General features: G+C 38.9%; 2 protein-coding genes across 7 annotated transcripts in view; both read left to right on the forward strand.

Annotated features, from left to right (window-relative positions):
- Window positions 1–24,755, forward strand: LOC122865952 (KN motif and ankyrin repeat domain-containing protein 1-like). 4 transcript variants are annotated; one of them, XM_044175015.1, is made up of 13 exons: window positions 1–225; window positions 3,885–3,988; window positions 4,986–7,574; window positions 8,673–8,825; window positions 9,373–9,481; window positions 9,568–9,744; window positions 9,918–10,005; window positions 10,251–10,470; window positions 11,910–12,052; window positions 12,919–13,119; window positions 13,388–13,486; window positions 13,594–13,705; window positions 24,619–24,755. In XM_044175015.1, exons 2-12 carry the CDS (start codon window positions 3,952–3,954, stop codon window positions 13,654–13,656), a joined length of 3,879 nt encoding a protein of 1,292 aa, XP_044030950.1. In that variant the 5' UTR covers window positions 1–225; window positions 3,885–3,951; the 3' UTR covers window positions 13,657–13,705; window positions 24,619–24,755. The 4 variants fall into 4 exon arrangements, 3 of the variants coding, with proteins under 3 accessions (XP_044030950.1, XP_044030949.1, XP_044030952.1); XM_044175014.1 differs by lacking the exon at window positions 1–225 and adding an exon at window positions 706–982; XR_006375583.1 differs by lacking the exons at window positions 1–225; window positions 24,619–24,755 and adding an exon at window positions 706–982 and having other exon boundaries at window positions 12,919–13,123; window positions 13,594–13,619.
- The window catches only part of LOC122865953 (probable global transcription activator SNF2L2), a 7,702-nt gene continuing 3,313 nt past the window's right edge, over window positions 22,604–26,992 (forward strand). Inside the window, exons 1-3 of one of the 3 annotated variants that reach the window (XM_044175018.1) lie at window positions 22,604–22,793; window positions 24,619–24,848; window positions 26,038–26,143. In XM_044175018.1, coding sequence (XP_044030953.1) covers window positions 22,698–22,793; window positions 24,619–24,848; window positions 26,038–26,143 — 432 coding nt within the window. In that variant the 5' untranslated portion in view covers window positions 22,604–22,697. Of the gene's footprint in view, window positions 22,794–22,834; window positions 22,886–23,053; window positions 24,460–24,618; window positions 24,849–26,037; window positions 26,144–26,992 lie in introns of those variants that run through there. The other 2 variants (XM_044175020.1, XM_044175019.1) reach the window with 2 other exon arrangements.

Raw genomic sequence — 26,992 nt, forward strand, 5'->3', positions numbered from 1 at the left:
GGTCTAGTGTGGAATGCAAAATGTATTTCTCCACTGTGTCCACATGATGTCGCTGTGCAGTTTACAAGCTGTCGAATATAAATGAAGTCTGAGCAAAGATTCAATTCTAAGGAGCATGCCGTTTCCTGCTGGAGCTCTGTTGTGCCCTGAGGCAATTTGAGTTTTGTAGTTCTCTGCAAATAAAAGCAGTTACTTTATTCTTTCTGCACCATCAAAACAGCTCTGGTAAGGTACAGCACCACCCTGCAGGATGTAAGAGTGACCAACTTATTTTTGCCATTTGTTATTGTAATTTAAGTCCATGCAGAATATACAAACAAAGAATACCGTACGTTTTATTTGGCTTTAGAAAACTCATTGAATCTGTCTCCCAATTATGCCACTGGAGGGAAAAGTGGATTTAGGTAATAATACTGAAACATTACAGTATATTTAGTTATGTTTGATTAGGTTTTTATAGCAAATATACACTAGGATTTCGTGTTAAGAAATAAAATGTTATAAAAAATAGAATAGTTGATGTAGGCCTAGGCTATTGTTGGTAAAACATACCACTTAACCAGCCCTTCTCTTGGAGAGAAACCTGCAAAAAGTTGTAAGAAAGATGCTTCAGAGACAAAAATCATGTAGTCCTTATGCTGTGTAATCGATTCAATAGAAGAAAAGTCATCATCAATATTTTACAGAGGACTATTCATCACCTGACTGACTCCCAGGAACACCTGCTGTGCATGTTGACGGCTCTTGGCACATGCGCAGTGGCTGTCCTACTTCTGTAGAGTAAAAACGTGTTTCTTCACATGAATGGCGTTTCACAAGCAAAAAGGTGAACCAATGGAAGAAAAAGATAAACTCGCGATCGCAGTAATGTAAAATTACCAATTCGACCTCTCCCAGCTGATAAGACTACTGTGACATTATTGCTAACTTTTACATCACTCGAACTTCTTCTTGTAGGTGTCCACCTTCTCCTCCTGCACAGGTGAGTGGCATCTCATCACATTAGCTGGTTAACGTAGGCTAACCGGTGAAAACGCACTGACTTTGATCGCAATTTTAAAACAGAAAAAAAAACATAAGAGTTTTGCATCAACATCATATCGTAGTGTAGGGTTTATCTTGTATCCTCTCAGCGTGACCACAAGGCGTCAGGCTTAAGCAACATCCACTTTTTGTCCCTTTTTATTTTGCAATGATGTCATCTTTAACTATAGACTCTTATATACCAGTTTCAGCAGGTTCTGTTTACAGGTGAGTGTCAACAGTTGAGGAATTCTTCTAAATCATAATAAGGACTTCCTACATAGTGAGGAGGGGGGAATTGGCCTATTCCACGAAACAGGAAAATAATGGCCTACAGACAACCCATTTTGTCTGCTTGACCCCTTTTTTTTTTACATAGTTTGGTATAGCCAATATAGTTTTTGTTTCTGCTTACCTATAATGTTAATCATTTTGACCCCTTAGATTTGTCCTGTGACCCCTTCTGGGGGGTCCTGACCCCCAAGTTGGGAACCACAGCTCTGGACTTACACCAACAAAAGATGAATCTTAATGATAACATCTCATTATGTGACGGTTTGCAGCAGTTAAATTGGAAATGTATCTGCTTATACTAAAATCCAGCCAGTGTTTCATACTGATGTCCAGCCCTCCCAAACAAAATGATTTGGCCCCCTGATGAAAGCTGAAGTTTCCATTTCAGAGTTTATATGAAAACCTTTACATAACTTTTCATAAATCTACTGTAGATAACAATATAAATGCATCACTTATGTAAATCCTAATAAATATGACCTCATAACATCTGCGTGCATCATTCTGCATTCTGCATCAGGTTATTTGAACAAGTAATGTCCACACACCTATGTAATAGTACTGAAATGAAGTCTAATAAACCTACCAGATGTATAACACACATAAATAATATAATACACTTCACTGAAATGAAACAAGTACCCCTTAAATTCAAACACAGTTTTAATTCCACAGTTGTTTGACCAGAACAGATATGCGTCTCGCAAACAAAAATAGGTGGAAGTCTAACAGAAATAGCATGTTGATGACATTTTTTTAATCTAAGGCAACAACAGCTACACAGTACTTTTCATTCATCCATAACTGAGGCAGGCCACTGCTTATCGTGTGTTGATAACCTATCAATGACATCTCTGTGCATAGTGCAACACACATAATACATTTACGAGTCATTTCTTTTGCCAAATGAAAGTTAACTAATGGGAAAAATGACATCTGCACTCAGATACAATCCTAAAACAGTTTTGTTAATCAATTTTATTTTTAAATTGTGCCTGTATAAAGTTGGCCCCCCAGTGAACAATGCTAAAACAAATGGCCCATGGTTAAATCTAATTGCTGATCCATCTTGATCCCTTTTGAAAACAAATCATTTTAGTTGGAAAAACAAATAACAGTAAGATATAAAACAAATAACTTTGAGTGCCTAATGGTTATGGTTGTCTGAGTCAAGAAGTAAAGCATACTGTATTTGGTTATGTGCCAAACTGACCCAATGGCCTCTGGGCACACATAGTATGTAAGTTAGCGAATGAGTAATTAAATGAGGATATTTGAGTTGCTTTGTGAATACATAAGATGTTCTGTATTAAATAATGCTGTTTATGTAAGAAGTACAATGTTTTGATGTAGCTGATTTGAAAAGGCATAAAGCATACATACATTTAAATCTCATGTTTAAATTTTATTTCTTTGTCTTTCCTTGTCTCTTTAACCCATTCATACTTTATATGTTAGTTCCAGATGTTTTCTTCTATGTATTTAATTGAAAACTTGACTCCCTCCTACAATGAGTTTTCCCAAGTCACTTTGTAACATTCATCTGAGAGCAGCAGAAATAATACTTTGGGTCACTGTGGCTGACTCTAAAGAGAACTTGCTAAACTTAGTTATTTATTTATAACTTATGATTTATTGCCTGAAGCTTGATGTCATTTCTACTTGTTCACTCTGGCTCCAGATGAAAAATACAATGTCTTTAGACTTCAGTGTGGAGACTGATTTTGATGTGGAGTAAGATTATTTTTTTTTATACATCAAATATGTACTTACAAATACATACATATGCTAAATGTTACATATGTTAGTGATCCATTTTTAATTAAGTAGAGTGATGGAGACTGGTTGTAACACCTGGGTGTAACAGCTGTAAGTAAATCCATAAATGTTAATAAAGTTACTATTTTACAGCCTACTAACCATATTGATGTTGACAGAAGTATATGTTTACATAATTCTGCAGTTCTTTATATTCAGTTCTGTGATGTTCAGCTCTATTACCATATTTTGTCTTATATTTTCCTTGTATGCATATATTAAATGTTCTTTTCTCTGCTTTTTGCTGCTGGAACAACCTAATTTCTCCTTATCTGTCTCATGTAATCTTATTTTATATGTAAAACACTACTCGACTAATGACTTAACTGGCAAATGTTAGCGACTCTATGAAGGGAGAAAAATATTTACTGTACAAGACATTATCAGAACTAAAGCATATGCGCAGTCTTTGCAAAAAAACTCTCCTTAAAACCTCCACATGCTGAGAACAGAAGGTGCTTACTGATGAGAAAGTGATATGGCATTGCAATGCTGTGAGTCACTGTTGTGCACTGAGGCTTAGCCTTTTGCTCACTGTAGTTTTGCAGAATTAACTATAATATGTCATGGCCTGGTGTTGCATTTCCTTTATGTAAGCAATGTAAGGTTAGCTGTTATTGACTGCTGGACCTGGGCTGGGAGAGAGAAAGATTTAACGAGTGATGCAGTAGGACAATACATGCACTGTAAAAGCTAATTATCAAGATGTGAAGCATGGTAAACTTTCTACATTTTTCTTTTATTTACAGACTTACTCAAAGTTCTAACTGGATATAAAGGGATCGCTCCATTATTGATACTTTGTGAATCATATTCATGGCTCAAGGCAGTTACATCTTGAGAAATGTGTCAGGTAACTATTACTATTACTTATCCAATAACTTAAATGCTAGTTTTTGCTTGATGTGGATTTCATAACTTATACATTTTTCTATGTGTAATACACAAAATATGTTCAGCCTTTTGTTTATAGGGGTTATAATGGAATTTAAAGATTGCAAAGAAGGGAACATCTCCATCAACTTAAACACACATTCCTCGCAACTAAAGTGTTCAGAATTTACAATTTAAATACAATTATACCTGTTTCATGATGTTTTATTATGTCAAGTGTTTGATAAATGAAACAGATTTGTTCCTTTTTTGTGTGTTTTCACTGGCTGAAATACTTTGTAGATGTCTGTGGTTGAGAAAACCTGCCAAGAGTATGGTCAGGCATTTAGAGGGAAAGCTGCAGAGTAATTATAGAGTGGGTTCAGTCTATGTAGAGAGACATACCATTTGGAGAGAAGTGACTTCTGAAAACACAGTGTCTACACGATTGCTAAATCCTCCTGTGTCCCTCCTCTTCTTGTGGGACAGGCTCAGAGAGATTATAGTCAAAAACATTTCAAGGTGATAGAAGGAAGGCTCTAGACTCGAATAGAAACGGTCGCTGACGAGCGTCTAATACTGAGGTAAGGAAAGAAAAAGAAAAGAAGAAAGAAACTGTAAGGGCCAAAAGTATATAGCATAACGCAGTATAAAGAGATTGTATTTTCCATGGCATATTGTGATTTTTGACAATGATATTTTTATTAGTTTAGAGCAATTTCGATTTTCAATATCAGTGGTTTGCTGTTGTAAATTTAATGTCTAGTTTTATAATTTAAACTTAACTCAATGCATAGGAAATTTTATTAACATTTTTTTTATCATATGCAATCAGGGGGATATTTGGAGACATTCCCACATAGTATGTGTTTTAGATTTCCCACTTTCCAGCTCGGTGTTTGGACTTTTTTTTTTTTTTTTTTTTTTTTACTCTGCAAGAGAAATAAACTATGGCTATTCCACTGTTGGTCTAACAGGTCAAAGCACTGAAGAGTGTATTCCTAACTACCTAGGGATTGACTACAGTTATCAGTCGGACGTGGACTACCTCAGATGTGTGGACAGTTTCCAAAACAGCACCACCATTAAGCGGCTAAGCCTTAAGCGGAGGCCCAGAGTGGCCGGCAATAGTGTGGAAAAAACACAGAGTGGCATTTCACCCAGCCAGAATTCTGCAGAATCCTTGTCATCATCTAGCAGTGATGATACAAGACTACTGGGCATGTCTTCTACTACCAGAGGTCGACCTCCTCTTCCTCCACCACATGGTTCCTCACTGGATAACAAACCCTCCAGGAATGAAGGGCCAGCAAGCTCTCAGATACTTAATGAGTCAAAGCCTCAGCCTGCTGCAAGATCTCTTGCTTTACAAAAACAAAGCCCCGTGTTGGAAAAGACCATTGTGGAGACCCACAAACATTTGGATCAGGAGGTGACGAGCCAGCCTCTACCTCAGCCCAATCCCCGTCGACGACTGGCCAGCTTTGGAGGGGTAAGCACCCCTGGGTCGCTCTCCCCCTTCACTGGACTGGGTGCATACAATCAGAACAACAATGGGAATAACCCTACTGGCACAGGAGGTGATATCCATGTCCACCTTAGCTCATCGCTGGGCAGTAGAGGCAGCACAGGATGCCTAAGGCTGAGCCCACAGAGCTCTGGTAGAACCACCCCAGTTACAAGTCTCGGCCCCATGCACCTGCAGCATGTCCGTGACCAGATGGTGGTAGCCCTGCAGAGGCTGAAGGACCTGGAGGAGCAAGTGAAAATCATCCCTATCCTCCAGGTAAAAATCTCAGTCCTTAATGAGGAAAAGAGGCAACTGGTTTCTCAGCTCAAGAACAAGAGTGACAATGAGGACATAAATGATGTGATCTGGAAGAGAGCATATAGCATGGAAAGGTCTGACATTGAGAACAAGGTGAATACAGAGGAAGGACTTGAGGGTGTAGTGAGAAGTGACTGCACCGACCTAAGGGAGTTCAGGGAACTGACTGAAGAGATGCAGGCATTGGAAAGAACCATCAAGGGCAGACATTTGCAGGCATCGCATGGAAAAGGCCATAACCCTCTGCATGACAAGGCTATCAAGTCAGTCGCAGTTGGAACTGATAAAGATATAGATATCACCTTGTCTAAACCCACAAAAGAAAACAAATATGTGTACACTGATCAAGTAGAGACAAGGTCTATTGCAACAGAAGTGTCTGAAGTTAATCTTGGAATTTACACAGAATGGGAAGCAGAGCTTGATGCCCAACAACTAATAATTAGTGCCTTGAAGGAGAGAGTTTGTCACTTAGAAGCAGAGTTGAAAGAATCAGCTCTCCAGACAGAGATGAGCCGTCTGAAACTGGAGCTTCAGGCTGCAGGAGCTAGGACCCGAGCTGATAAAGCCTCCTTTGCTAGGCCATCCACTGTGAGCACAGGCACCGAGGCAAGGCCTCACACCACAAGCCAGGGAGTGGGTAATCACACAGAGCTCCGAGATTCCAGCACGGGGAATGCAACAGAGGTGAAGACTGTGGGAGTATCTTGTTGTAGGCCTGAGCTGAAGGATGTTTGCACAGGACCAGATGTAGCCATGAGCCACTGGGAGGTCAGGGAGCGAGTGGAGACCATGGAAAAGGGCGTGGGGATCCAAGTTTTTACGAACACACAAGGAGTTGGGATGGGGATAAAGTTATGTGATGCAGAAACCAACACAGAGGTACCAGTGGAGAATCTGGGGTCTAAGAAAGGAAAGATCAAGTATCATTCAGTGGCTTGTGGGGACTGTTCTGTTGATGTGATCATCTCTGCGTCAAAGGAAGTGGTTTCTCAAGGTATTGCCACAGATCAAGTCAGAGGAGTGGATCTGGGAATTATGGCATCACCTCAGACAGCTTCTCAGCGTACCAACACTGTATCCAGTTCAGTGTCTCGCTTTACCAATACCAGACATGCCTTCAACACAGACTCCAGCACTAATACTGTTCTAAATACCCAAGACAAGCACACCAACACCACTCAGACTGTTACTAGGACAGTGTCAGTAGACAACAGGAGTGAAGGCATCAAATGCACACCATTGACCTGCACAATTGGTGTAGGAACTTCAGATCTGTTAGGAAGTGCCTTAAAACAAACACCAGGGACAGTCACCAAGGTAACCCGAGACACTGGTGTTGGATTCACGAACATTAATGAGAATTTCCTGGTTGGACTGAAAACCCGAAATATGGCCTCTGGACCATCACATCTACCTGACCCCATCAAGACAAGGAGCATTGGTGTAGGGGAGGGGAAGATACAGGATTTGTCAGTTTCACTGAGTAAACCTTGCCAGATGTTCCAGCAATCTTCACGCTCCCAGTGGGACCCCGAGCTGAACCATTACATAGAGAAGATACATAGGCTCCTCAGGGAGCATGGGGACCTGCTCACAGTGGACTGCACTCACCAGGGGGAAGGGTTTGTCCAGCAGCACAGCAGCCGTGGAAGGGCCAGCTCCAAGCTGTCCTGCAATAACAAAGCTGCAGCACAAGGAGGTGCAGAAGTCCATCCTTCAGATTCTCAGCCACCAGGTAACAGTGTAGGTGTTTGGTTAAAGGTACCCTGTGGAGTATTCTTGTAAATAAATTACATTCAAATTTACATATAGTGTATTTCACCGAAAAGCATTGTGTGTAATTTTGAGGCCAGGCAAATGTGGTGATTGTATTTCCTCATAAAACATTTGCAAAACTGAATTTATTTTTTAAATCTGTGGTATTTACGTCCAAGTTTATGTTTGTTGTCTTCTTTTACCCTTTGTTTGCTGGTACAATGCTACATTTACTGGCATCTTACTGCCACCAATTCTCAGTCAGTGGAATAGTGTGAAACGAATATACAGTGGTGTGAAAAAGTGTTTGCCCCCTCCCTGTTTCTTGTTTTTTTGCATGTTTGTCACACTTAAATGTTTCAGATCATCAAACAAATTTAAATATTAGTCGAAGATTACACAAGTAAACACAAAATGCAGTTTTTAAATAGGGTTGTTATTATTAAGGGAAAACAAAATCCAAACCTACATGGCCCTATGTGAAATAGTGATTGCCCCCTAAACTTAATAACTGGTTGGGCCACCCTTAGCAGCAACAACTGCAATCAAGCATTTGCGATAACTTGCAGTCTTTTACAGTGCTGTGGAGGAATTTTGGCCCACTCATCTTTGCAGAATTGTTGTAATTCAGCCACATTGAAGGGTTTTTGAGCATGAACTGCCTTTTTAAGGTCATGCCACAGCATCTCTATAGGATTCAGGTCAAGACTTTGACTAGGCCACTCCAAAGTCTTCATTTTGTTCTTCTTCAGCCATTCAGGGACCCCACAACAATATCCAAAGAACTGCAGGCCTCACTTGCCTCAGTTAATGTCAGTGTTCATGACTCCACCATTGATTTAAATTTGTTTGATGATCTGAAACATTTAAGTGTGACAAATATGCACAGAAATAAGAAATCAGGAAGGGAGCAAACACTTTCATACCACTGTATATAGTATATAATATAGCTTCAAAAACTCCACTAAGGACCTTTTAATGTTGGATTATTATGTGATATATTGTATGTAATATATGTAATGTCATGCTGTTACTATTCAAAAACTAATTAAAACTAAATCCTCTTTCTTTGTCACAGTCAGCAGAGAGTTTCAGTCCCCATCTAAACTGTCAGTTGACTTTTCTAAGTGTGACAAAGCAAACCCAGGAATCTGCCAACAGGGTGGAAATGATTCAGAGGTGAAAAGAATGATACAGATGTTAGAACAACAGGCATCCCCAGCTCTACAAGGTACACATGTTTGTGTGTGTGTGGGTGTGTTATAAAGTTCATTTTCATGATGAATACAGTAAACTTTAGATGGATAAAAATACTGTCTGTGCGAAAGTAGTCTAGTTTAAAATATTTTACTTCCAGACCACTCCCGAGGACCAGTTTAGACATGTGTTAGGATAAGAGGAAGTGGTTGCCTTTGGCTTGGCAAGTTGACTTTCTGAGGGATAGACTTACACTATTTGGAATGATATCTGGTTTTGGAAGGCGTCTTGTACCACATACCAGTTTGTGGCTGAGGGTCTAAAATTGAATGACTTCGTAGGAGGAGCTGGTGTCAGACAAAGCTTTCTCTTTTTAAAATGAGGCCTTCAAATTTGTAAGAATATATATAAAGCATGAATATATCATCACTAAGTCCTGCCCAGATTGACCTAGTGGATTTGTATCTGTTTCTTTACATGTGTTGTATTTAATAAAATGCATTGCAGATGATACTATGCTAAATTAATTAAGTGTGGTGTATGTTAAGATTCAGAGGCATGTGCTGCATTGTTGTTCCTAGACAGGTCAACTAATGCCAGTGTGCTGCGGTCTGTAATGAAGAAACAGAATGGTGACCAAGGCTGTAGCAGCAACAGGAAGAGCATGAAGTTTATGAGGGTGACCACAGGGTAATCATCTAATGCCTAATATTTTACACCAAGACTCTGTATCTTAACATATTTTCAGTGTATTAACTCTTGTGTTTTGTCCTTAGATTGGACCCCATGTCATCTTACGAGCTTTCTGCCAGTGAGAAGGCTAACTCAGAGGAAGTTCAAAGGAGAGGAAACAAAAAAAGGGAAGCTTCTCAAGATGGAACACAAGCAAGAAAGGGCAAAGGTGGCTCCAACAAGGGATCGAAAGGGTCTGCAAAATCACATACACAACAGAGGTAATGTAGGAGTCCGGAAGGTTTTAAAGCCAAAAAATCTTAGTTGAATAAGATTACTGCCTTAAAAAACCTCATCCATCAATATGATATTTTACTGTGTGAGTCTAACTTTTGAGGGTTCGGCTCAGATCTGAACACACAACGTGTAACCTGTAGCATTTGATTCCTTTCAGGTGTAAGTTAAGTGAAAAGATGTTTTCTGCTTGTCAAGCCTTAAAGATGCACCTGAGTGATGACACAGCTTTATCCAGCAGGGAATTGGTATGTTTTGTTCACTATATTCAGTGTAAGAGCTGTGCGTGTGTGTGTGTGTGCGCGCACATTTGACGGTATGTCCCTGGATGGGTGTGGAGTAGTATGTAATTTAGAAAAGAATGACTTTGGCATTGGATACAAAAAACACACTGTGAATTACAGCAACTTTGAAGACATTTATGAGGATGCATAAAAAAACTGATTTTAATATACACATACCTGGGTTTTTTGTATTCTTTTGTCCCTTGCAGCATGACTGTCTACAAACCCTGCAGCAAGAGTGGTTCTCTGTGTCCAGCCACAAGTCAGCTGCTCCTGACACGGTGGAGGATTACTTGACTATGTTTCGGGTCATTTCCCCCTCAGTATTGCAACATATAGCTAATATGGCTGACGGCAATGGAAACACAGCTCTGCACTACAGTGTGTCTCACTCCAACTTTGCCATTGTCAAAAAATTGCTTGATGCAGGTACAGTAATACTCACAGGGCAACTAACAACTCTAACAACATTCTGGCTTTTTCATCTTTCCTGTCTCCTCGCTGTGAGAATAAATTTTTTTGACTGCTGCACAACCACCCAAAAGAGAAGTTTTTTTACTGTCAAAGCTGTTATGACAAAACAATAAGTACACCGCACTTACAAAATGCATGTACTTCTTCCAATGCGTGAAAGTGGTTGTTAAAATACTTATATTGATCCTCGCAAGTTCTGTACTGCTGTAGCAGTGCATGTATCTTCACTAGCCTGTAGTGCACTGGGTATAATTTGTCCAAACACCATCTTTCTTAAAATTAGTAATGAAGATGTACTTTAGAACACTTTTAAAATCGTAATGAACTGTTTCAACCTTTTCTCTAGCTGTGGACAGGTCTACAAGGGATCAGAAGTTCAGAAATATGATTCAGGGCCAGGCCATTCAGAGGCTTTAATCAATATAAATTGAACAGGCAAAACACTGAATAAGTGTCCTAATGGAGGACATAAAGTACTCTTTCTTATTTTTATATAAAAGCCTTGCTACAGCTTTCAGAAGAGATTGGACCTACCTCTGTCTGTTTTAAGGCCAGGTGGAATAGAAGCTTATAATCAGCAAAAAACTAAACAATTCTAATTCTCTGTGTCACAGAGATTTATCAATGTTATGTTTGTATTATTACATGGCTTTCCATCCCCAGCTCTGCAAGGTAAATGTGTGTGTCAATGTGTTATAAAGTTAATCTTCATGAAAAATATAGTAAACATTAGGTGGATAAAAATACTGTCTGTAGTAGTCTAGTTTAAAAATATTTTACTTCCAGACCACTCCTAAGGCTCAGTTTGTGTTAGGTTTAGAGGAACATTCACTGCCACTAAATGTCGCACTAGAGCACCTGCATCTCAGACCAAAACAAGTGGGTGCTACAGCACACCAGACTCCATTGAGAAAAACTGTAATTTTATCTTGCAGATCATTAAATAGACTTCATTCAAACTTGACGGAAACAAAATAAAACTCACCAAAACCGTCTGCCGACACAGGCAGAGGAGGGGGTGTAATGTTATCCTCTGCTCAGGATGCCATTATTCCACTATATCTTTACATAGCAAATAGTTGTTTGCTGCTATATTAATGTTCATCTTAATTAATCTCTTTTACAGAACCTTTAAAGCATGGTTTTTGAGAGTGCTAACGTTTTTTCCATGTTCCACGTCATTTTATTTGACATTTTTATGTAGAAAAGGCTTATTTTGTACATTTTGTATATTTCTTACAATTTGAAACTTGGCACAGTCTGTATAGGTGGAAAGAGTTTGCGAGTACCACCAATAAATAAAAAAAGATATAAACCTCTTTCTTTTTTTATATCTTTCTGCTGTCCTTTCTTTTGTTTTTTCTACTTGGGCCAATTGTCCACCATCACTACAGAGGTGTGTAACGTGAATCAGCAGAACAAAGCAGGTTACACGTCCATCATGCTGGCTGCACTCGCAGCTGTGGAAAGTCCAGAGGACATGAGAGTTGTGGAGCAGCTCTTCACAAAGGGAGATGTCAATGCCAAGGCCAGCCAGGTCAGTCTGTTCACAGGTAGTGGTAGTGGGTGTGATGTCCTGCTGTTTCTCTAAATTGTGTCCATATGTTGCTGTGAGTAAACAGGAGAAAGGAACAAAATACAAACAAAAGTGAAATATAGATGAGGCCTCTAGGTGTAATGAGCAAAATTAGTGATTTGCTCATTTATACATTTTCTATCACTGTAAAGTTATTTTAACGTTATTTTTTACATGCAGGTGTTTTGTTTAAGCCAGTTTTGGTGCAGCTCTTCACAAACAATTTAATTCCAAATGTGGGTATCACTAAAAAATATTTCATATTTCATATTTGTTGGTAACTCTATTTTATAGATCTGTCATTTCCTAATAATTACCTCTGAAGTTTTCTTGGAAAGAACTATGTAATTTGCTGCTAATTATAGGAAAAATATTTACAAAGGAATTTTCTTTTAAAGACGACCTCCATTCAGACCCAAGTTAATGTTAATTCATTATTCATTTACTATTGGTGTTTTTGAATTGTATGCTTGCCTGTAGAGAAATTTCACATTTATGCATGTTCAGCTGACCTGTGCGCTGACAAAAAGACCCAAGGTTATGCAGGCAATTAATTGGAATTGCCGGCATAAATACCTGGTTCTTTCCAGGAACATTTTAGATACTTATTAGGAATTATAATAACTGTAAAATATAACGTTACTGTATTTTTCAGCGGGTGCATGTACTGTATGTGCATATATCTTCAATGAGTGAAGAATGAAGAAAGTGTGATCTGTCTGATTCCACAAACAAGCTATGATTCTATATTTGAAATGTTTGAGATGTGTGGACTCGGCATCATTAACCCTATTTCCTTTGTTTGACCAATACCTCCTCCCATCCAGGCCAGTCAGACAGCTCTGATGCTGGCTGTGAGCCATGGCAGGATGGACATGGTGCAGGCACTCCTGGCACAGGGGGCGGAGGTCAATCTCCAGGATGATGAGGGCTCCACGGCGCTGATGTGTGCAAGCGAGCACGGCCATGCTAACATTGTTAGACTACTGCTTGCACAGCCAGACTGTGATGCCACCCTGACTGACAGTGTATGTGAGTCATTGCTGCTACTCTGTGCAGCTTATGTGAGCCTGGTGGCTTCAAGCTGTGAAGCTGAAACATTTCAACTTTGTCTCACATATTGTATTACAAAAGCAGAGAGTAAATATTAGTTACATTTTTTTAATTAAATATGTCAGGGGATCAAAGAGGTAGAAGTTGTATACAATTAAATATGCACGGTATGCTTTTTTCATCTGTAAATGTACAATAAACAGCAAAACCTCTCATAATGTATATGAGTTTGTGTGTTTACAGGATGAAAGCACAGCCCTGTCCATTGCACTGGAGGCAGGGCATAATGACATTGCAGTGCTCCTTTATGCACATGCCAACTTCTCCAGAGGACAGACAGGGGTATGTGGGTCAACCATTTCACACTAACACTTAAACCAAGTATATATGCGGGTAGTTTTTTTAAAAACTCTTTTATTGTGTTTGTCCCTGTGTATGTGTTTTAACAGGCAGCTGCTCGACACAGTGGCAAGTCTCTCTCCGCCTCTGGTGGTAGAAATATCTTTGAATGAGATGATGCCCCAAAGCTTGAATGGATGCTTCTTGAATCTTATATATGAGGTGATTCAATATCAAAGCCCCCATAACAAAAGGGGGGAATTTTAACAGTGTCAGTTTCAAACTTATAGTTGGATACCAAGTTAGTCAGACTTATTCTTTTAACCAGTTGACAGAATGCTAGTTATTCTCCAATGCCATGCATTCTAGTGCAGCATGTGTACTATATTGTGTGTATTATATTGTAACTCAGCAGGTAATATATGCATGGCAGAGTATATTACTATTCTATGTTCATAAGAGATAATAGTTAATGTTGTATCCTGCAGTCATGCATTATATACTATCACTCAAAAGTTTCTTTAATCATTTTAAATCTCTTTATTATAAATATTTATAATTGCAATATTATATAATTGCAAAAGAAAATACAGTACAGTAGGATCAAACCCAAAGATGTATGAGCAAATATGTATATGAATATCAGATCAGATAAATAGCTACAAAATATGATTAATTATGTTACATATTTTGAAAAAAACCCTTAAAATCTTAAAACTAGGTGACTTATATATCCATATTTTAACTGTAATGTAAAAAAAGTATTTATTTGTATTCATAAGTTGATACTTTTGCCGTATCTGTACTGCTTTACTAGACAAATCATGAAGCATGGAAGCCTATATATTCAAACATTTTGGCATTTTACCAAACACCAAAGCTACCTGCAATTGAACACAACTGCAGTGCTTCTGTTTCTAAGATTCATGGGAAGTGTTGTTGTTGATGACATGTACTGTAAAGGACATGAAGCTAGCTTGGATTTTATACAGATTAAACAAATGAGATATAATGTGTTAAGTAGTGAGCTGTAGAGGTGCTGGTAAGCGGATTTCTTTTTACCTTTGGACAAAGCCGGGCTAGCGGTTTCCATTCTTTATGCTACCTAAGCTAATCGGCCGCTGGCTGTAGCTTCATATTTAATGGACAGATAAGGACAGAGTGGTATCCATCTTCTCATCTAACTCTCTGCAAGAAAGCGAAAAAGTGTAGTTCCCAAAATGTCAAACTAGTCCTTTTAAGTGGTGTCTACATTATAATGGATAGTTTTGACACTGATGAAGACTGGACGGCCCAATGTTTTCTTTTCTGTAACTAAAGTGACTTCTTATCATTGACTGCAATGCTCTCCTGTCATCATAGGTATTAACTGTTTAAGGTACTATTGATAAGATTGATAACGTTCCGTTCCAGTGGTTGCCAGTTCGTTGCACAACCTGTATATTTCATGGTCGAGTGAGACTCAAGACAGACTCAGTCATGTCAAGTGATGAATCTTTCGTGATAGAATAATGAATTAATTTTGCAACATGTAGCTATGTTACTTTGTGCTGTGGTGTTTCATGTAACGTTATCTATGGTAATCATAGGATATGGCTGGCTAGCTTTAAGTAACGTTTAGCTTGTCATAGCTTGTGTCCACTCAATGTCCAATGTTAGCTCCTCAGGGACTGAAGCTTTCTAATTTTGAGAATCTAGCTGGTGACAACGCATTAGTTTTAGGTTGTAAGGACTATGTCTGTTGGTAGTTGTCTTTGATTTTGTTTAAATATGCAGAATTGTAATTTTATGGGTTATTGTTGTTCGGACGATTAAGCTAAGATAGCTAATATGTGCTAACGCCAGTGTCCGTTTTTTCCACACTAACTGGCAACTATACCACGTGATACCAATGTTGTTTTTACTATTGGCTCACAAGCCTTGTTAGAAGCAGGAACCAAACGTCAGACATCTCACACAGAGATAAACAAAACATTCATTTTGAAACCGTCAAAATTTTTGAAATGATTAATTCACAATCATAATTTTATTTTTTATTGGAAAAGTGTTATTTTTCTTTCGCACCTTTCTAAAAGCTCTGTGGATGTTTTTTGGGGTTTTTTTAAATATTCGTCTACATAAAAATGTTATTAATAAAACCTTTAAACATTCCTTTCAATTTAATTTGGAACCATCTTTAATGGTTCATCTGTAAACTTAAAATCCCACAAGTACGGTGGTTATTGTGTTATACATTTACAGTATATTTTTGTTAAGTTAACACATGCTTTATATGGGACACATTTATTATATCCATTTCATGAAGGGACATTAAATGTATGGGAAAAAAAGAATCTCTTTATTATTGTGCTACACTGGGCAATGGTACCTCAAAATTATTTTCTCAAGTTTGTTTCTGCGCCATGTCCCCCTCGACTGTTGGCTACTAATCAAATGAAGCAAAAAAACACCTACAGAAAAGGTACACAGAGACTGATCAGTGCGTAAAAGCTTTTGTGGAGCCTTTTTTTTCCCTTTCCACATTCAACAGGTTTCAGTGGGTGTCTTGGATGAATGTTTTCTCACATTTCTCATATTAAGTAACTCAACCAATTGAAAACCTGTGAGTCATTAACACTTCTTTCCCCCATTTTCAGTCTGGCAGACACCAGTTTGAGTCATCCCTTGACACCGAACTCTCTGTTCTCCTCTAAGACAGAAACTACTCGCCTCCCTCACTGCTCTTTTCCTTCCACCTGTCTTCCTCTGTGTCCATTCTGTCTCCACATGTTTTTTTCAGTGAGCTTTCTTGACTATTTTATAAGGATAGGGATGCAAGATGCCTTAAATTTTAAACATCTTTTCAGAAGACCTGTATAAATGGCTGGCTCATTGTTAATTGGCTTTGTGACCATACAAGGCAAATTGCACAGCTGGGATTACTGAGTATGTTGTAAGTATGCTTAGCTCCATCCATGCTTGCACCACTGCAAACACTAAAATAGAATTAGGTATATAGATAAAGTATAAATTATAATAAATCATAAAATAGCCCAATTTTTGAAGTGTGAAATATACATTTTGACTCATACATATATCATACATATGGTGGATTGTCTGTCTGTCCCTGCACTTTTATTTTCTGCATCTACCCAAATGATTTATATTTTGCCTATTTGCAAAGGTTTGAAAAGTGATGCTTGGGTGTAGAAGACAGAAAGCTTCCTTGAAAAGACAGGGTAGATGTATAAAATTATGTTGTCATCTCTCACAGTACCCCGTCCGCCGCCACCCCCCCACCCCCACCCCCCCACCCCCCCAACCTACCCCTGACGTGTCACTGTGTCCCATTACTGAGAGAGCTTGTGCATGTGTGACTGAGAGCACTGAGTCATTTCCCAGAAACAGTAATAAAATACAATGATATACAAGGTCTACCATCACAATTTGCAGTTGCCATGGTAACAGTCAGCGGTTTTGAGCAAGTGGTTCTTGGGAACGTAATACTGAAATGATATCTCTATTTCACCAGGGTTAGCCAATCCAGTCACTTCACATTTGCATACTCTTTGAGTATAAACAAGCAAAACAATAATGAGGGCTCCATTCTTTTTTCATTTTTTAAAACTAATAAATTTCATATGAAACTGGCATGCAAGGAAAATCAGCAGTCATACTTTCATGCAGATTAATCCCCCTCTACACTGAGCCAAGAAATACTATCAAAAAATAGTGTGCACAGTATCCTGTTTACAGTACAGCATGTTGCATGTTCTTCACATCTGCTCACTAATGATGAATTTGCTGGCTAATGATTTATTATTTCAAGCCAGGTGGTGCACCCTGTCTGTGTTTATGATTAGGGTTCCTGCAGTTAAATATTTGTCTAATTCCTCTGCTCCACAACATGTGCTTTTTACAGCTGTAAATACAAGATACAATGCCTCCTCCTATCATATTCCATTACTGCTTATTGTACGTTAATGTCTAATGACAAATCTTTTTTGTCTTCTATATCATACATATCTACATATATACATATCACATATGTTGGGTGGTCTTTCATGCTCCTTATCTTTGCATTAATTCACCAAAACTATTGAAAATAAAAAACAACATTATTTTTGACTGCAAAAAGGGATGACTAAATGTGATTTCAGTTGGACTTCAAATCATCGTTTTTGAATATGCCACATCATAGAGCTGAAACTGCAATAGGTTTCACATTTATTTTCTCTTCCAATAAATTCCAGTGTACTGTAACCCTGCTGTAAAACCTCCAAAAACATACAGTAAGTTTCAAATTGATATAAGAATTCATTACAGCATATACCTTGTCACCAAACATGTTGATGAAATCATGTTGATCTTAAAAAGTTCAACATTTTAGTTGACGTATCATTTGCTTGATCTTTGTTCAATATGTTTTCAACTAGTAAATGAAGTCTGAAAAGACTTGCCAACATAATGTGAGAGAGGGTTATTAGTGTGAGTGTGGAAGAGGCTTCAGAATGAACTCATTCAACTGGTTTGTTTTTTTTCATGCAGCATCTTACTATGAGCCATTTTGTCCTACATGAAGACACTGTTTTCTGCAAAGGCGGGAACAGTTTTGGTTATTTCACATGAGAGACTTGTTTATGTTTTTGTCAGTGCTCCTCTTGCCGGTTTGAAGTGCGTGGGGCTCAGTTGGAAAAAGGTGATGTGGCATATTTCCAAAAATCACCAATCAGGATTAAGTGACATTTCACTCATGATATGATGACAGTTGTGGGGCTGTTTGCTCATGTTGCCAGGCCACTGTCAGTCAAATGCAATCAAACCACACCCACACAATCCTGATGAAGCAGATCAGCAGAATTTTTGGTGTTAACTCCTAATAAATAATAACCAAGGATTTATAAACTTTATTATAAATTTATTTTTATTATACTATTAATGTTGTGAAGAAATACCTAAGATTTGAAACCAAGTTTTCAGAGGCTTTAAAACCCAAATTCACATTAGCCTTTTAATTATGTAATTTATGATCTTATGTACATAATAGCAATTTGAAATATTGTCATTTAAGTTTTTGTAAACCTTCCTCATATTGGGTTGCAAAAATTACGCAATCAATTCCACGAATTATACCAAATCCACGTCAGTTTTCCCACATAAACAGCTGCAACAAAACATCTCGGTTCCCGCTCAATCTGCCTCTTTAAGGCTGAGCCAACTCGTCTCTGCTTAGCCTTTTGCAATTAGCTAGCTAACCATATATCGCCTATATTATCGCCTATATTTGATTTATCTATCTCGCTATCTCTCTCTCTCTGTTCTTTCCTTCATCATGCTTGTTTGTGCTGCCCCTGGGTGCACATCCACCGGTGAAGATGACAACGTGTCATTCTTTTATTTTTCAACTAAAAGATTGTTGACATAGGCGGAGCCAAGGAGATGTCAGTCATACCGAGGGACATGTCAATCAAAATGTGATCTGCCACGCCTACACAGTCTTGAGAAATGGTCTAAACAGCAAAATGAGCTGTTTTTTGAACTAGGTTTTCTAATCGTTATGAACATTTATTTTCACTCAGATGTTTGTGGATGCTTAAGGAGGCACTCAACTTTAATGTCATATTACTATTTCAAGCAAAATTTCCAGTGGCTTTAATATAGAAAGTTCAGTTATATTTAAACAGTTTTCTGAAAGCATTTTATTTTGGCATAAAGACCTTTAGTCTAGCTACAGTAAGCCTATAAAAGTTAGAAGTACACTGTAAAAGTTAAGTATGACAAATGGCCTTAGCCAGTTGCTAGAAGATCGACTCAGCTGTGTGGTATGAAAGCACTGCTGTGGATTGCCTGTTCAACTTAACTGCATCATGATTTCTCTCTGGTTCCATTGAATTCCAGTCCTGACCACACAAGTCTAGATGGTACAAAAGGGCAGTGCTCTGTCATTATGAGTTTGACCTTATTTGAAGAACAAACAACAGGATCTTTTATTTCTATTCTGTTGTCTTGAGTATCCTTAATTTCGTGTGGTGTGAGTTCTGACATTGTGTGCTGTTTTCCAGCAGTCTTTTGCACATGGGAAAAACAAAGTGATTCACAGAAACCAGATGTGTTTGAATATCAGCCAAAGCTAGGAAGAGTCCAATGTTATTTCTGCAATTGTTACAGCTCAGCAGCTCAGTGTTGCAGAGATATTTTTTCCTTGCTGTCTTGGCACATAAATTAAGTGTAAGCTGGGTCGATATTAAGGCATTAATCACCCTGCTGGAATTCTGGGGCTGCACAAATGCAAGAGCGAAATCTTCAGTCAGACATTGGGGGGACCAAGTTTGGGTGGTAATTGTAAAATAATTTACGTTTTTTTAAGGTTGCAGTAAGGTACTAATGGTCAATGTTGCTGATTTGGTAAATGAAGCTTTGCCTGTTTTGATCTGAGGTATTCTGCCACACCAGCCCGTTCTCTTTCCCAGGGCATCAAATAACGACGTTTTGTCACGCCCCTCCGCGTTGTATACAGACCATGGATGTATAAACAGAACTGGATACAGCGCTGCCGCTCAACCTTGCAGCCAATTTTTTTCCAGTGGTCACGTATTGCAACGAAAAATCCCCCTGTGGCCCAAAAAGCATTTTCCCCATAGGCCACCATTATAAAAGAGATGTCTATAAAACTGTTGACAGGACACCTCAAACTGCAAACAAGGTAAATTATGAATTTTTGATGCATGGAGGTTCTGTATTAGTAAAACTTTCCTAGAGCCGAGAAAAGCTATTTAAAAATCCCTGACGTCATCACAATGTAAAGTATATGGGCCAAGCGGGAACTTGCGGGTGGGGCCAGCAGGCGAAACACTACTGCGCATATTCAGTGGGCCCCATACCCTGGAAGTAAACCCGGAAGCTAGAAAAAAAAAATTGGCTTATGCACCAGGTGAGAATTTCTCATTGGAATAAATAAGCGCCACTTTTGGGTCCGGTATCCAGTTCTAATAATACATCCATGATACAGATGCAGGAGGTGCCCTTTAGTGTTTGTGTTGGATGCACAGGGCTGCCAGAAAGCCTTAAGGAAGTCAGGTGACAGAGTATAAAGAGCAAGAAAGTCCAAGTTTGTATCTCTGCAGACCGGAGACTTTGAGAGGGCTGTAGTAACTGTCAATATTTTTTTTATTTGGCCAATCAGAGGCTTACAATCCACTGTCAGTCAAAAACTAATTTCACCAATATGCCGCCTGAACCAGTTGTTAATCACTTTTTAATTCAGCGAATCACATCACAATATTATAAGGGGGGTGGGACACAAACAACTCACACTCCATCCATCATTTGTTTTGTATGGACAACTTTTCTACTAGCTAGCATGCTAGCTAACGCTGTCTGCTTATTAACTCCTCGATCATAACAGAATATAGTAACTATAACCATTGCTCATTTCAGAAAAGCCACTGCAAGAAAATGTGTTCTTTGTTTTGATTATCAAAGTTTCTGGCTTCCAGCATTAGCTAGCAAGTTTTTATTTTCCCAGGATCGCACCTGGTGGGCCAAGAAGGGTCCAACTGCAGTCCTCCCTCCTGAGGCTTATTACTATAATTTCTGATGGAGGTTAGCATAACGTTAGCTTGCAGTTTACTGCATACAGCCTGTGGTAACTCATTAGCCGCCAGCGTCTAGCTTTTCAACAAATGCTGTTCTGTTCTGTTATGATCAGAAGTTGTCTACTTCCACTATGTTGATTTAAAAACATTGCTGTCTATTGATACTTTGATCCTTTGACTAGAGCTGAAAACTTTGGATCTAAACATTGAGGTAAGTTTGCTTCTTCGTGTCGAACCTCCCTCTTCTCCTATGAGAACGATGATTAGCCGACCTAAAAACTGATTGACAACTGATTCAGGCTGTGCATAGAGAGGGGAAGTGCCACCCTTCCGGTGTCCCCCATGGAACCTTATTTCTGAAAAAATATGTATGGTAGTCAATGGCGAGAGACAACTATAATTTTTTTTATCCCATTTGAATTGTGCCATGAATTACATGTTTGTCAATTTAAAAGATAACAAACAAACAAACACAGGACTTTCACCCAGAAGACCGGGGTTTGTATCTTATGTGAAACCAAAAGTTAATGTTGAGTTATTTAAAGTTTTAAGGTACGTTAAGTCACGTTAAATCACTTACATCACGTGACTTCTTACTACCTAACCAAGTCGTTTTGGAAGGCATCTCCTACAGACACTAAAGGGTAGCATGTGTGTCTGTATGCAATGCACAATCACAAAATGTGGCATTTGACGCCCTGGGAATGAGAATAGGTTTCCCACACCAGAATCAGCAGGTCGGCTCATATACACAGTATGATGCTGGAAGTAGCCAGATGTCTGGCCCCTGTCACACCTGGCACAATCGGTAATTAGGACCATGCGCCAGAGACAATGCGAGCCTGGCGCACACGTTTCAGAGCTGCCACCAGCAAGTGTGCCTTTGAACAACAACATAATAACCTGGTCATGCACAGAGACACAGTTTTGTGACAAATCAACTACCCATACAATTTTTTGAAGACAAGTGAGTAAAAACTTTGGCAGCTTCCTGAGCCATGCACACAGCTGTTGTGTTCACTGTTGCTGGTTGTCATGTACACCAACTAAGCAGGAGGAGTTCAGTGAACACTAAGCATCCAGTGCATTTTAGAATTGATTTAACACCGAATTTTGAGGAGAACTAATAGCTTTCTTTTAGCTTTTCGTGGATCTGATGATGGTGTATGGTCATTACAACTATTGGGGGGTTCCATATTTCACATATTAGCGGGGACGTGACCCCCCTCCCCCGTGGCGATTAGCCTACGCGCTTGCACGAATGTTCTCACACTGTATGAACCATGAATGTCCTTGCTGCAGGTTGGACTCATGTTTCTAACATCACTGCATTAGTTGACATAAAATGGCACGTTCCCTCTGAAATGCAATGCAAAATGTAAAAAAATAAAAATGGACCCGATAACTTTAACAGCAGGGTAGGAAGAGAAAAAAAAATCCCGTCTGGCAGCAGTCGATATTAAAAACATGCAGAGGGAGACAAGCTCGGGGCCTTCCAGAGTCAGGAAAAAGACTTCGGAGAGCTGCAGACAGGAGATGGGTATGGCATTTCTATTTTCCCCCAGCCCATTGATTTGTATATGAAAACATAGCGCTTTTATTCTCCCCCCTTCTGGGCTCTGCTTCTGAGTGATCAGCTGATGAAGAGACTAGCAGCTCGCCGCTATGCTGGCTTGCTAATTCTCTCCCCCACAGCTGCAGCCGATCCTGATAGCCAGCCTGCAGATTGCAGTCAGGTAAATAACCTCCTCCATGTCTTTCTTCTCGGGCTCAGGATTCAGCCAGGCTACATCGCATGGGAAGAGAGGAAGAGATGGATAAAATGAGTGTGTGTGTGTGTGTGTGTGTGTATGTGTGTGCGCGCGCGCGCGGGTGGGAAAGAGAGCGAGTGTCTCTGTGAGTTTATTCGTGTCCGTTTGTGTGAGTGAGAGCAGGGGGGGGGGGAGAGGGAGTGTGTAGGTGTGTGTTGTACCAGATGAGAGGGAATCTTTGCCAGATTAGTCAGGGAAGAGGCAGGCTTGTTAGGAGATAGCACAGGCATGGAGCATCACATGCACACATTGACACCCTTCCAGCGCTCACACATGCACAGTCAATCAGGCAGCTCTCAGCTGCGTTATACATCTTTGAGGATTACCCTCTATCCCTCCAGTATTCCGCTGGAACGATTGCAGCCCCTTAGAGAGAGTAGCGGGGCTTTCAAAGCCTACATTTGAGCCGAGCGATTATGAGCAGGATTTCTATTGTTACCTATCTAGTGTTGTTGTCTCCTCTAACTCAATTATCTGCCATGTCTTTTGGTTCGGAAGTGCAGGCATGCGTTCTGTTTTTTACTGTATCACCATCAGTCCTATTTTATGAGGCTTGGCAATTGTTATTATTGTTTTTCAGTTTTAAATAATTTTGCATGGTTCCTGTTCTTCTGACCAGTGTGTGCAAAATACAGTATTTCAGCATGCTTTCATCTCTGTCCTTGAGAAATACATCTTCACATGCACATGCTGTATTATATGATCTTAATGCTGGTGTGTGTAGCCTACTGAGCATGTATGATTGATGCATCAATATTCTGTTCGGATTGGACAGCATGCCTTCTCTATTTCCTCCCTCTTCTTAGCCAGGGTGCTGCTGGAGCTGCTCTTGCTGCATGCATACTCATGTTTCTGGCCTCTAATTGCCTTTGTGGAAAATACAGTGGTTGCAGCAGATATTCGAAAGGGAGCGATGAAATGGTTGAAAATAACTCAGCATGCAGCAAGCACCCTTGTCGAACACCACACACCTAAGATCATGTTTCTATCTCAAATTTATGTATGAACCAGGAAAACATGGGTTAATATTTATTGCATTATTAGCATTTTTAGACTCTGTGCTTTGGTATAACATGGCTTCTTCAAATGTATTCACATTCATTGTGCATTTAAAAAAAAATCTGTCTCCCCTTGATAATCATCTGACATCAAAGACTCCAGATAAAATAATAAGTCCTAAATTTGCAGAGACAGCACAGCAGTTGGGTCGCTCCAATCCATGCCAATTCAGATGCTATTGTAATAAATAAATAAAGTCTCTTTCATTTGAATACAAAACCATACTCTGTAATTCTGAATGCTTAAACTCCAGCTAGTACTGCTAATTAGCTGGAGTTAACTAGCTTAATTTGAGGGTTTTAGACTTAGACTCTAAAAGCTTAGTGTCTGAAGTGCTTCAGATTTCTGTCTTTGTGGCAAGTGGATGTTTGAAAACATATACTGGGTGTAGCAGTTTCTGAGCATCCCAATTGTCACATAAACGTCAGAGGAAGAGTTCAAATTAATGAGAATGGAAGAGTTTTGAATGGAAATCGGTCACAGTTCTTCTTTCCTCCCATTCCCCAGTTGTTGTTGTCCTTGTAATGCTGAGGTATGAACTGAACAACAAAAGGAGAATGTGACAGGCTTTGTGTGTACAATATATACAGTACATGTTTTTATACTACAATGTTTCATTCGCTGTACTCTACCCCTATAAGTTTGTTTGAGTTTGTTAGATGTCCCCACTCATCGCTCCCTCTTCCTGCAGCCTGAGGCACGAGAGAACGGTTCCCTGGAGGAGATGGAAGAGGACATCAGTCTGAAGAAGCGTAAAAGCGATCATCATGGGGAGAAAGACCTGCAGTCTGGGCAGGAAACTGGCGAAAAGGTCAAAAGGAAGCGAGGACGCCCACCAGCTGAGAAACTGCCCCCAAATCCACCTGAACTCACCAGAACACTGAGCACACTGGTAGATATGGTTATCAACTACAAGGACGGGTGAGGGCGCTCATTTATTTATGGACTCTGTCATGACACTGTGATGCAACTATATTAATTGTTGGTCATGAACTAGCTGAGGAAAAAACTGTTCTGCCTGCACAAAAATCTATAAAAATTGATGTTTACGGAAGCCCAGGGTGCTTGTTACCAATTCTTTAGGAATGTTATTAACACAAACTCACAACATAATGATCACATTATGTGAAGATATCAACTAACTCCTTATGAATTAATTATTCCATTATCCCAAAATTCTGAAGAAAAGTACAGTTATATGTTTCATGGTTATATTTATTTTTTAAGCCCTTTAATCCCAACAAAACAAGTCAGTTATATAGTTACCTCAAAATGTCCAATATTTATTAAAAACATTTTTTTTAGCAAATAGTCTGTGGTGGGATATTAAGAAGAGTCCACAGCCATGCTAGCTTTGGGCACATTGCTGCTTTGAGCTAAATGCTAAATGCTAACCTGAGCATGCTAACATGCTCACATTGACAATGCTAACATAATGGATAATGTTCACCATCTTAGATTAGCATGTTAGCATGCTAACATTTGCTAATTAGTACTAAAAACAAAGCACAGCTGAGGCTGATGAGAATGTCATTAGTTTTCCAGGTATTTGTATCAATAGTGTGTCGAATAAAACAAACAAAAACAAACTGGTGTGTTCTGACAGAAGTCAAAGCAAATTGCGTAATTTGCACGAATTTGACCACAGGAATGTTTGTGCAGTCCGTGTTGATTCACAGCAAACATCCAATGTACCATCTGTACAGACGAATGATGTAACTTTTTGTTCAAGGTGAAGATATGAATGTTGTTTGCATTAATTCTGCCAGGCTATGCAACATCAATGTAGTAATCTAGTTGGGAGTGTGGCAACTTTGTCATTTAGAGATAAGAAGATATTTAACAGGTGATTGTGAGAAAACAATATTTGATAACTGCAGATAACGATGTGATTGAATTATTATCTTGGAATAACAGCCTTAAAATGGAAAAGCACCACAAAATTGGAATTTGTTATCTCAAGATAATGAGATAAGTCATGATCTCAGTGTAAAAAACATCATTTCTAACCATGGCCATTCTGGACATAAATGTCAATCATATACTGACATGTTGATCAACAGTTTCTTGATAAAATGAGATTACCTGAACTATCACATTGTGCTTCCAGGTTGGGTCGACAGATCAGTAAAGGCTTTGTGCAGCTTCCCTCTAAGAAGGAGGTACCTGAATACTACGAGCTGATCCGAAAGCCTGTCGACTTCAGAAGGATCAGGGTACTTGTCACTGAACACCCTCAGAACTCACATACAGATATCATTGTTATCTTATCTGCTGAAAGAAACTCAAATAAACGGAGATGAAACTCCAACAGATACATAACACATTAAAAGACACATGAGTGACTGTAATGAATATCCAAACAACTCTTTTAGTAAATACTGATTTGAGAAATTATATAATTAGTGCTTAGGTACAGTGTGGTGCCAAATAGAATATATAAATCTGAAATGTATATCAGTTAACAAATAACTACAGTTAGCACTGAAACTTTGATGTATTTTTCATATATTACATATTATTTCTGGGAATTGCCAACTTTGAATTATCCAAATTTTAAATATCATACATATTTTATTTTAGCTCTAGGTGTTAAGTAAATATATGAAACAGGACTGATTAAGAGCTACGCTAGCGGCTCTATGAGGCTGTAGGCACAGTAGTGGTTTGAGCTTATTGCTAATAATGACAATACTAACATGGTGATGTTTAGCATATATAATGTTTACCATCTTCATAATTGTATTTTAGTGTTTAGCATGCTAACATTTCCTGATTAGCACTAAACACAAAGTACAGCTGAGAATGATGGGAATGTCATTAATTTTACAGGTAGTTGGTCATAAACCAAAGTATTAGACAAATCAAATTTTGATCTGATGATGCTGCTAGCTGAAATATCATGGACGTTATGACAATTCATCCTGAGGGGACATGAATGTGTGTACCAAATTTCATGGAAATTCATCCAATAGCAGTCAAGACATTTTACTCAAAACAACAAATGTCCTTATGGTGGTGCTGAAGGAAAATTCAGGGGATCACCAAAATCATTAAAATTCATG

The sequence above is a fragment of the Siniperca chuatsi genome, linkage group LG18, assembly GCF_020085105.1.
Source record: "Siniperca chuatsi isolate FFG_IHB_CAS linkage group LG18, ASM2008510v1, whole genome shotgun sequence".
NCBI classification, from domain to species: domain Eukaryota; kingdom Metazoa; phylum Chordata; class Actinopteri; order Centrarchiformes; family Sinipercidae; genus Siniperca; species Siniperca chuatsi.

Bases quoted from the DNA above. Each gene is read 5' to 3' on its own strand.
- LOC122865952 (XM_044175015.1), top strand. From the start codon at position 3,952: ATGGCTCAAGGCAGTTACATCTTGAGAAATGTGTCAG. The intron at 8,826-9,372 runs GTACACATGTTT...TGTTGTTCCTAG, and splicing joins GGCATCCCCAGCTCTACAAG to ACAGGTCAACTAATGCCAGT. The intron at 9,482-9,567 runs GTAATCATCTAA...TTTTGTCCTTAG, and splicing joins TTTATGAGGGTGACCACAGG to ATTGGACCCCATGTCATCTT.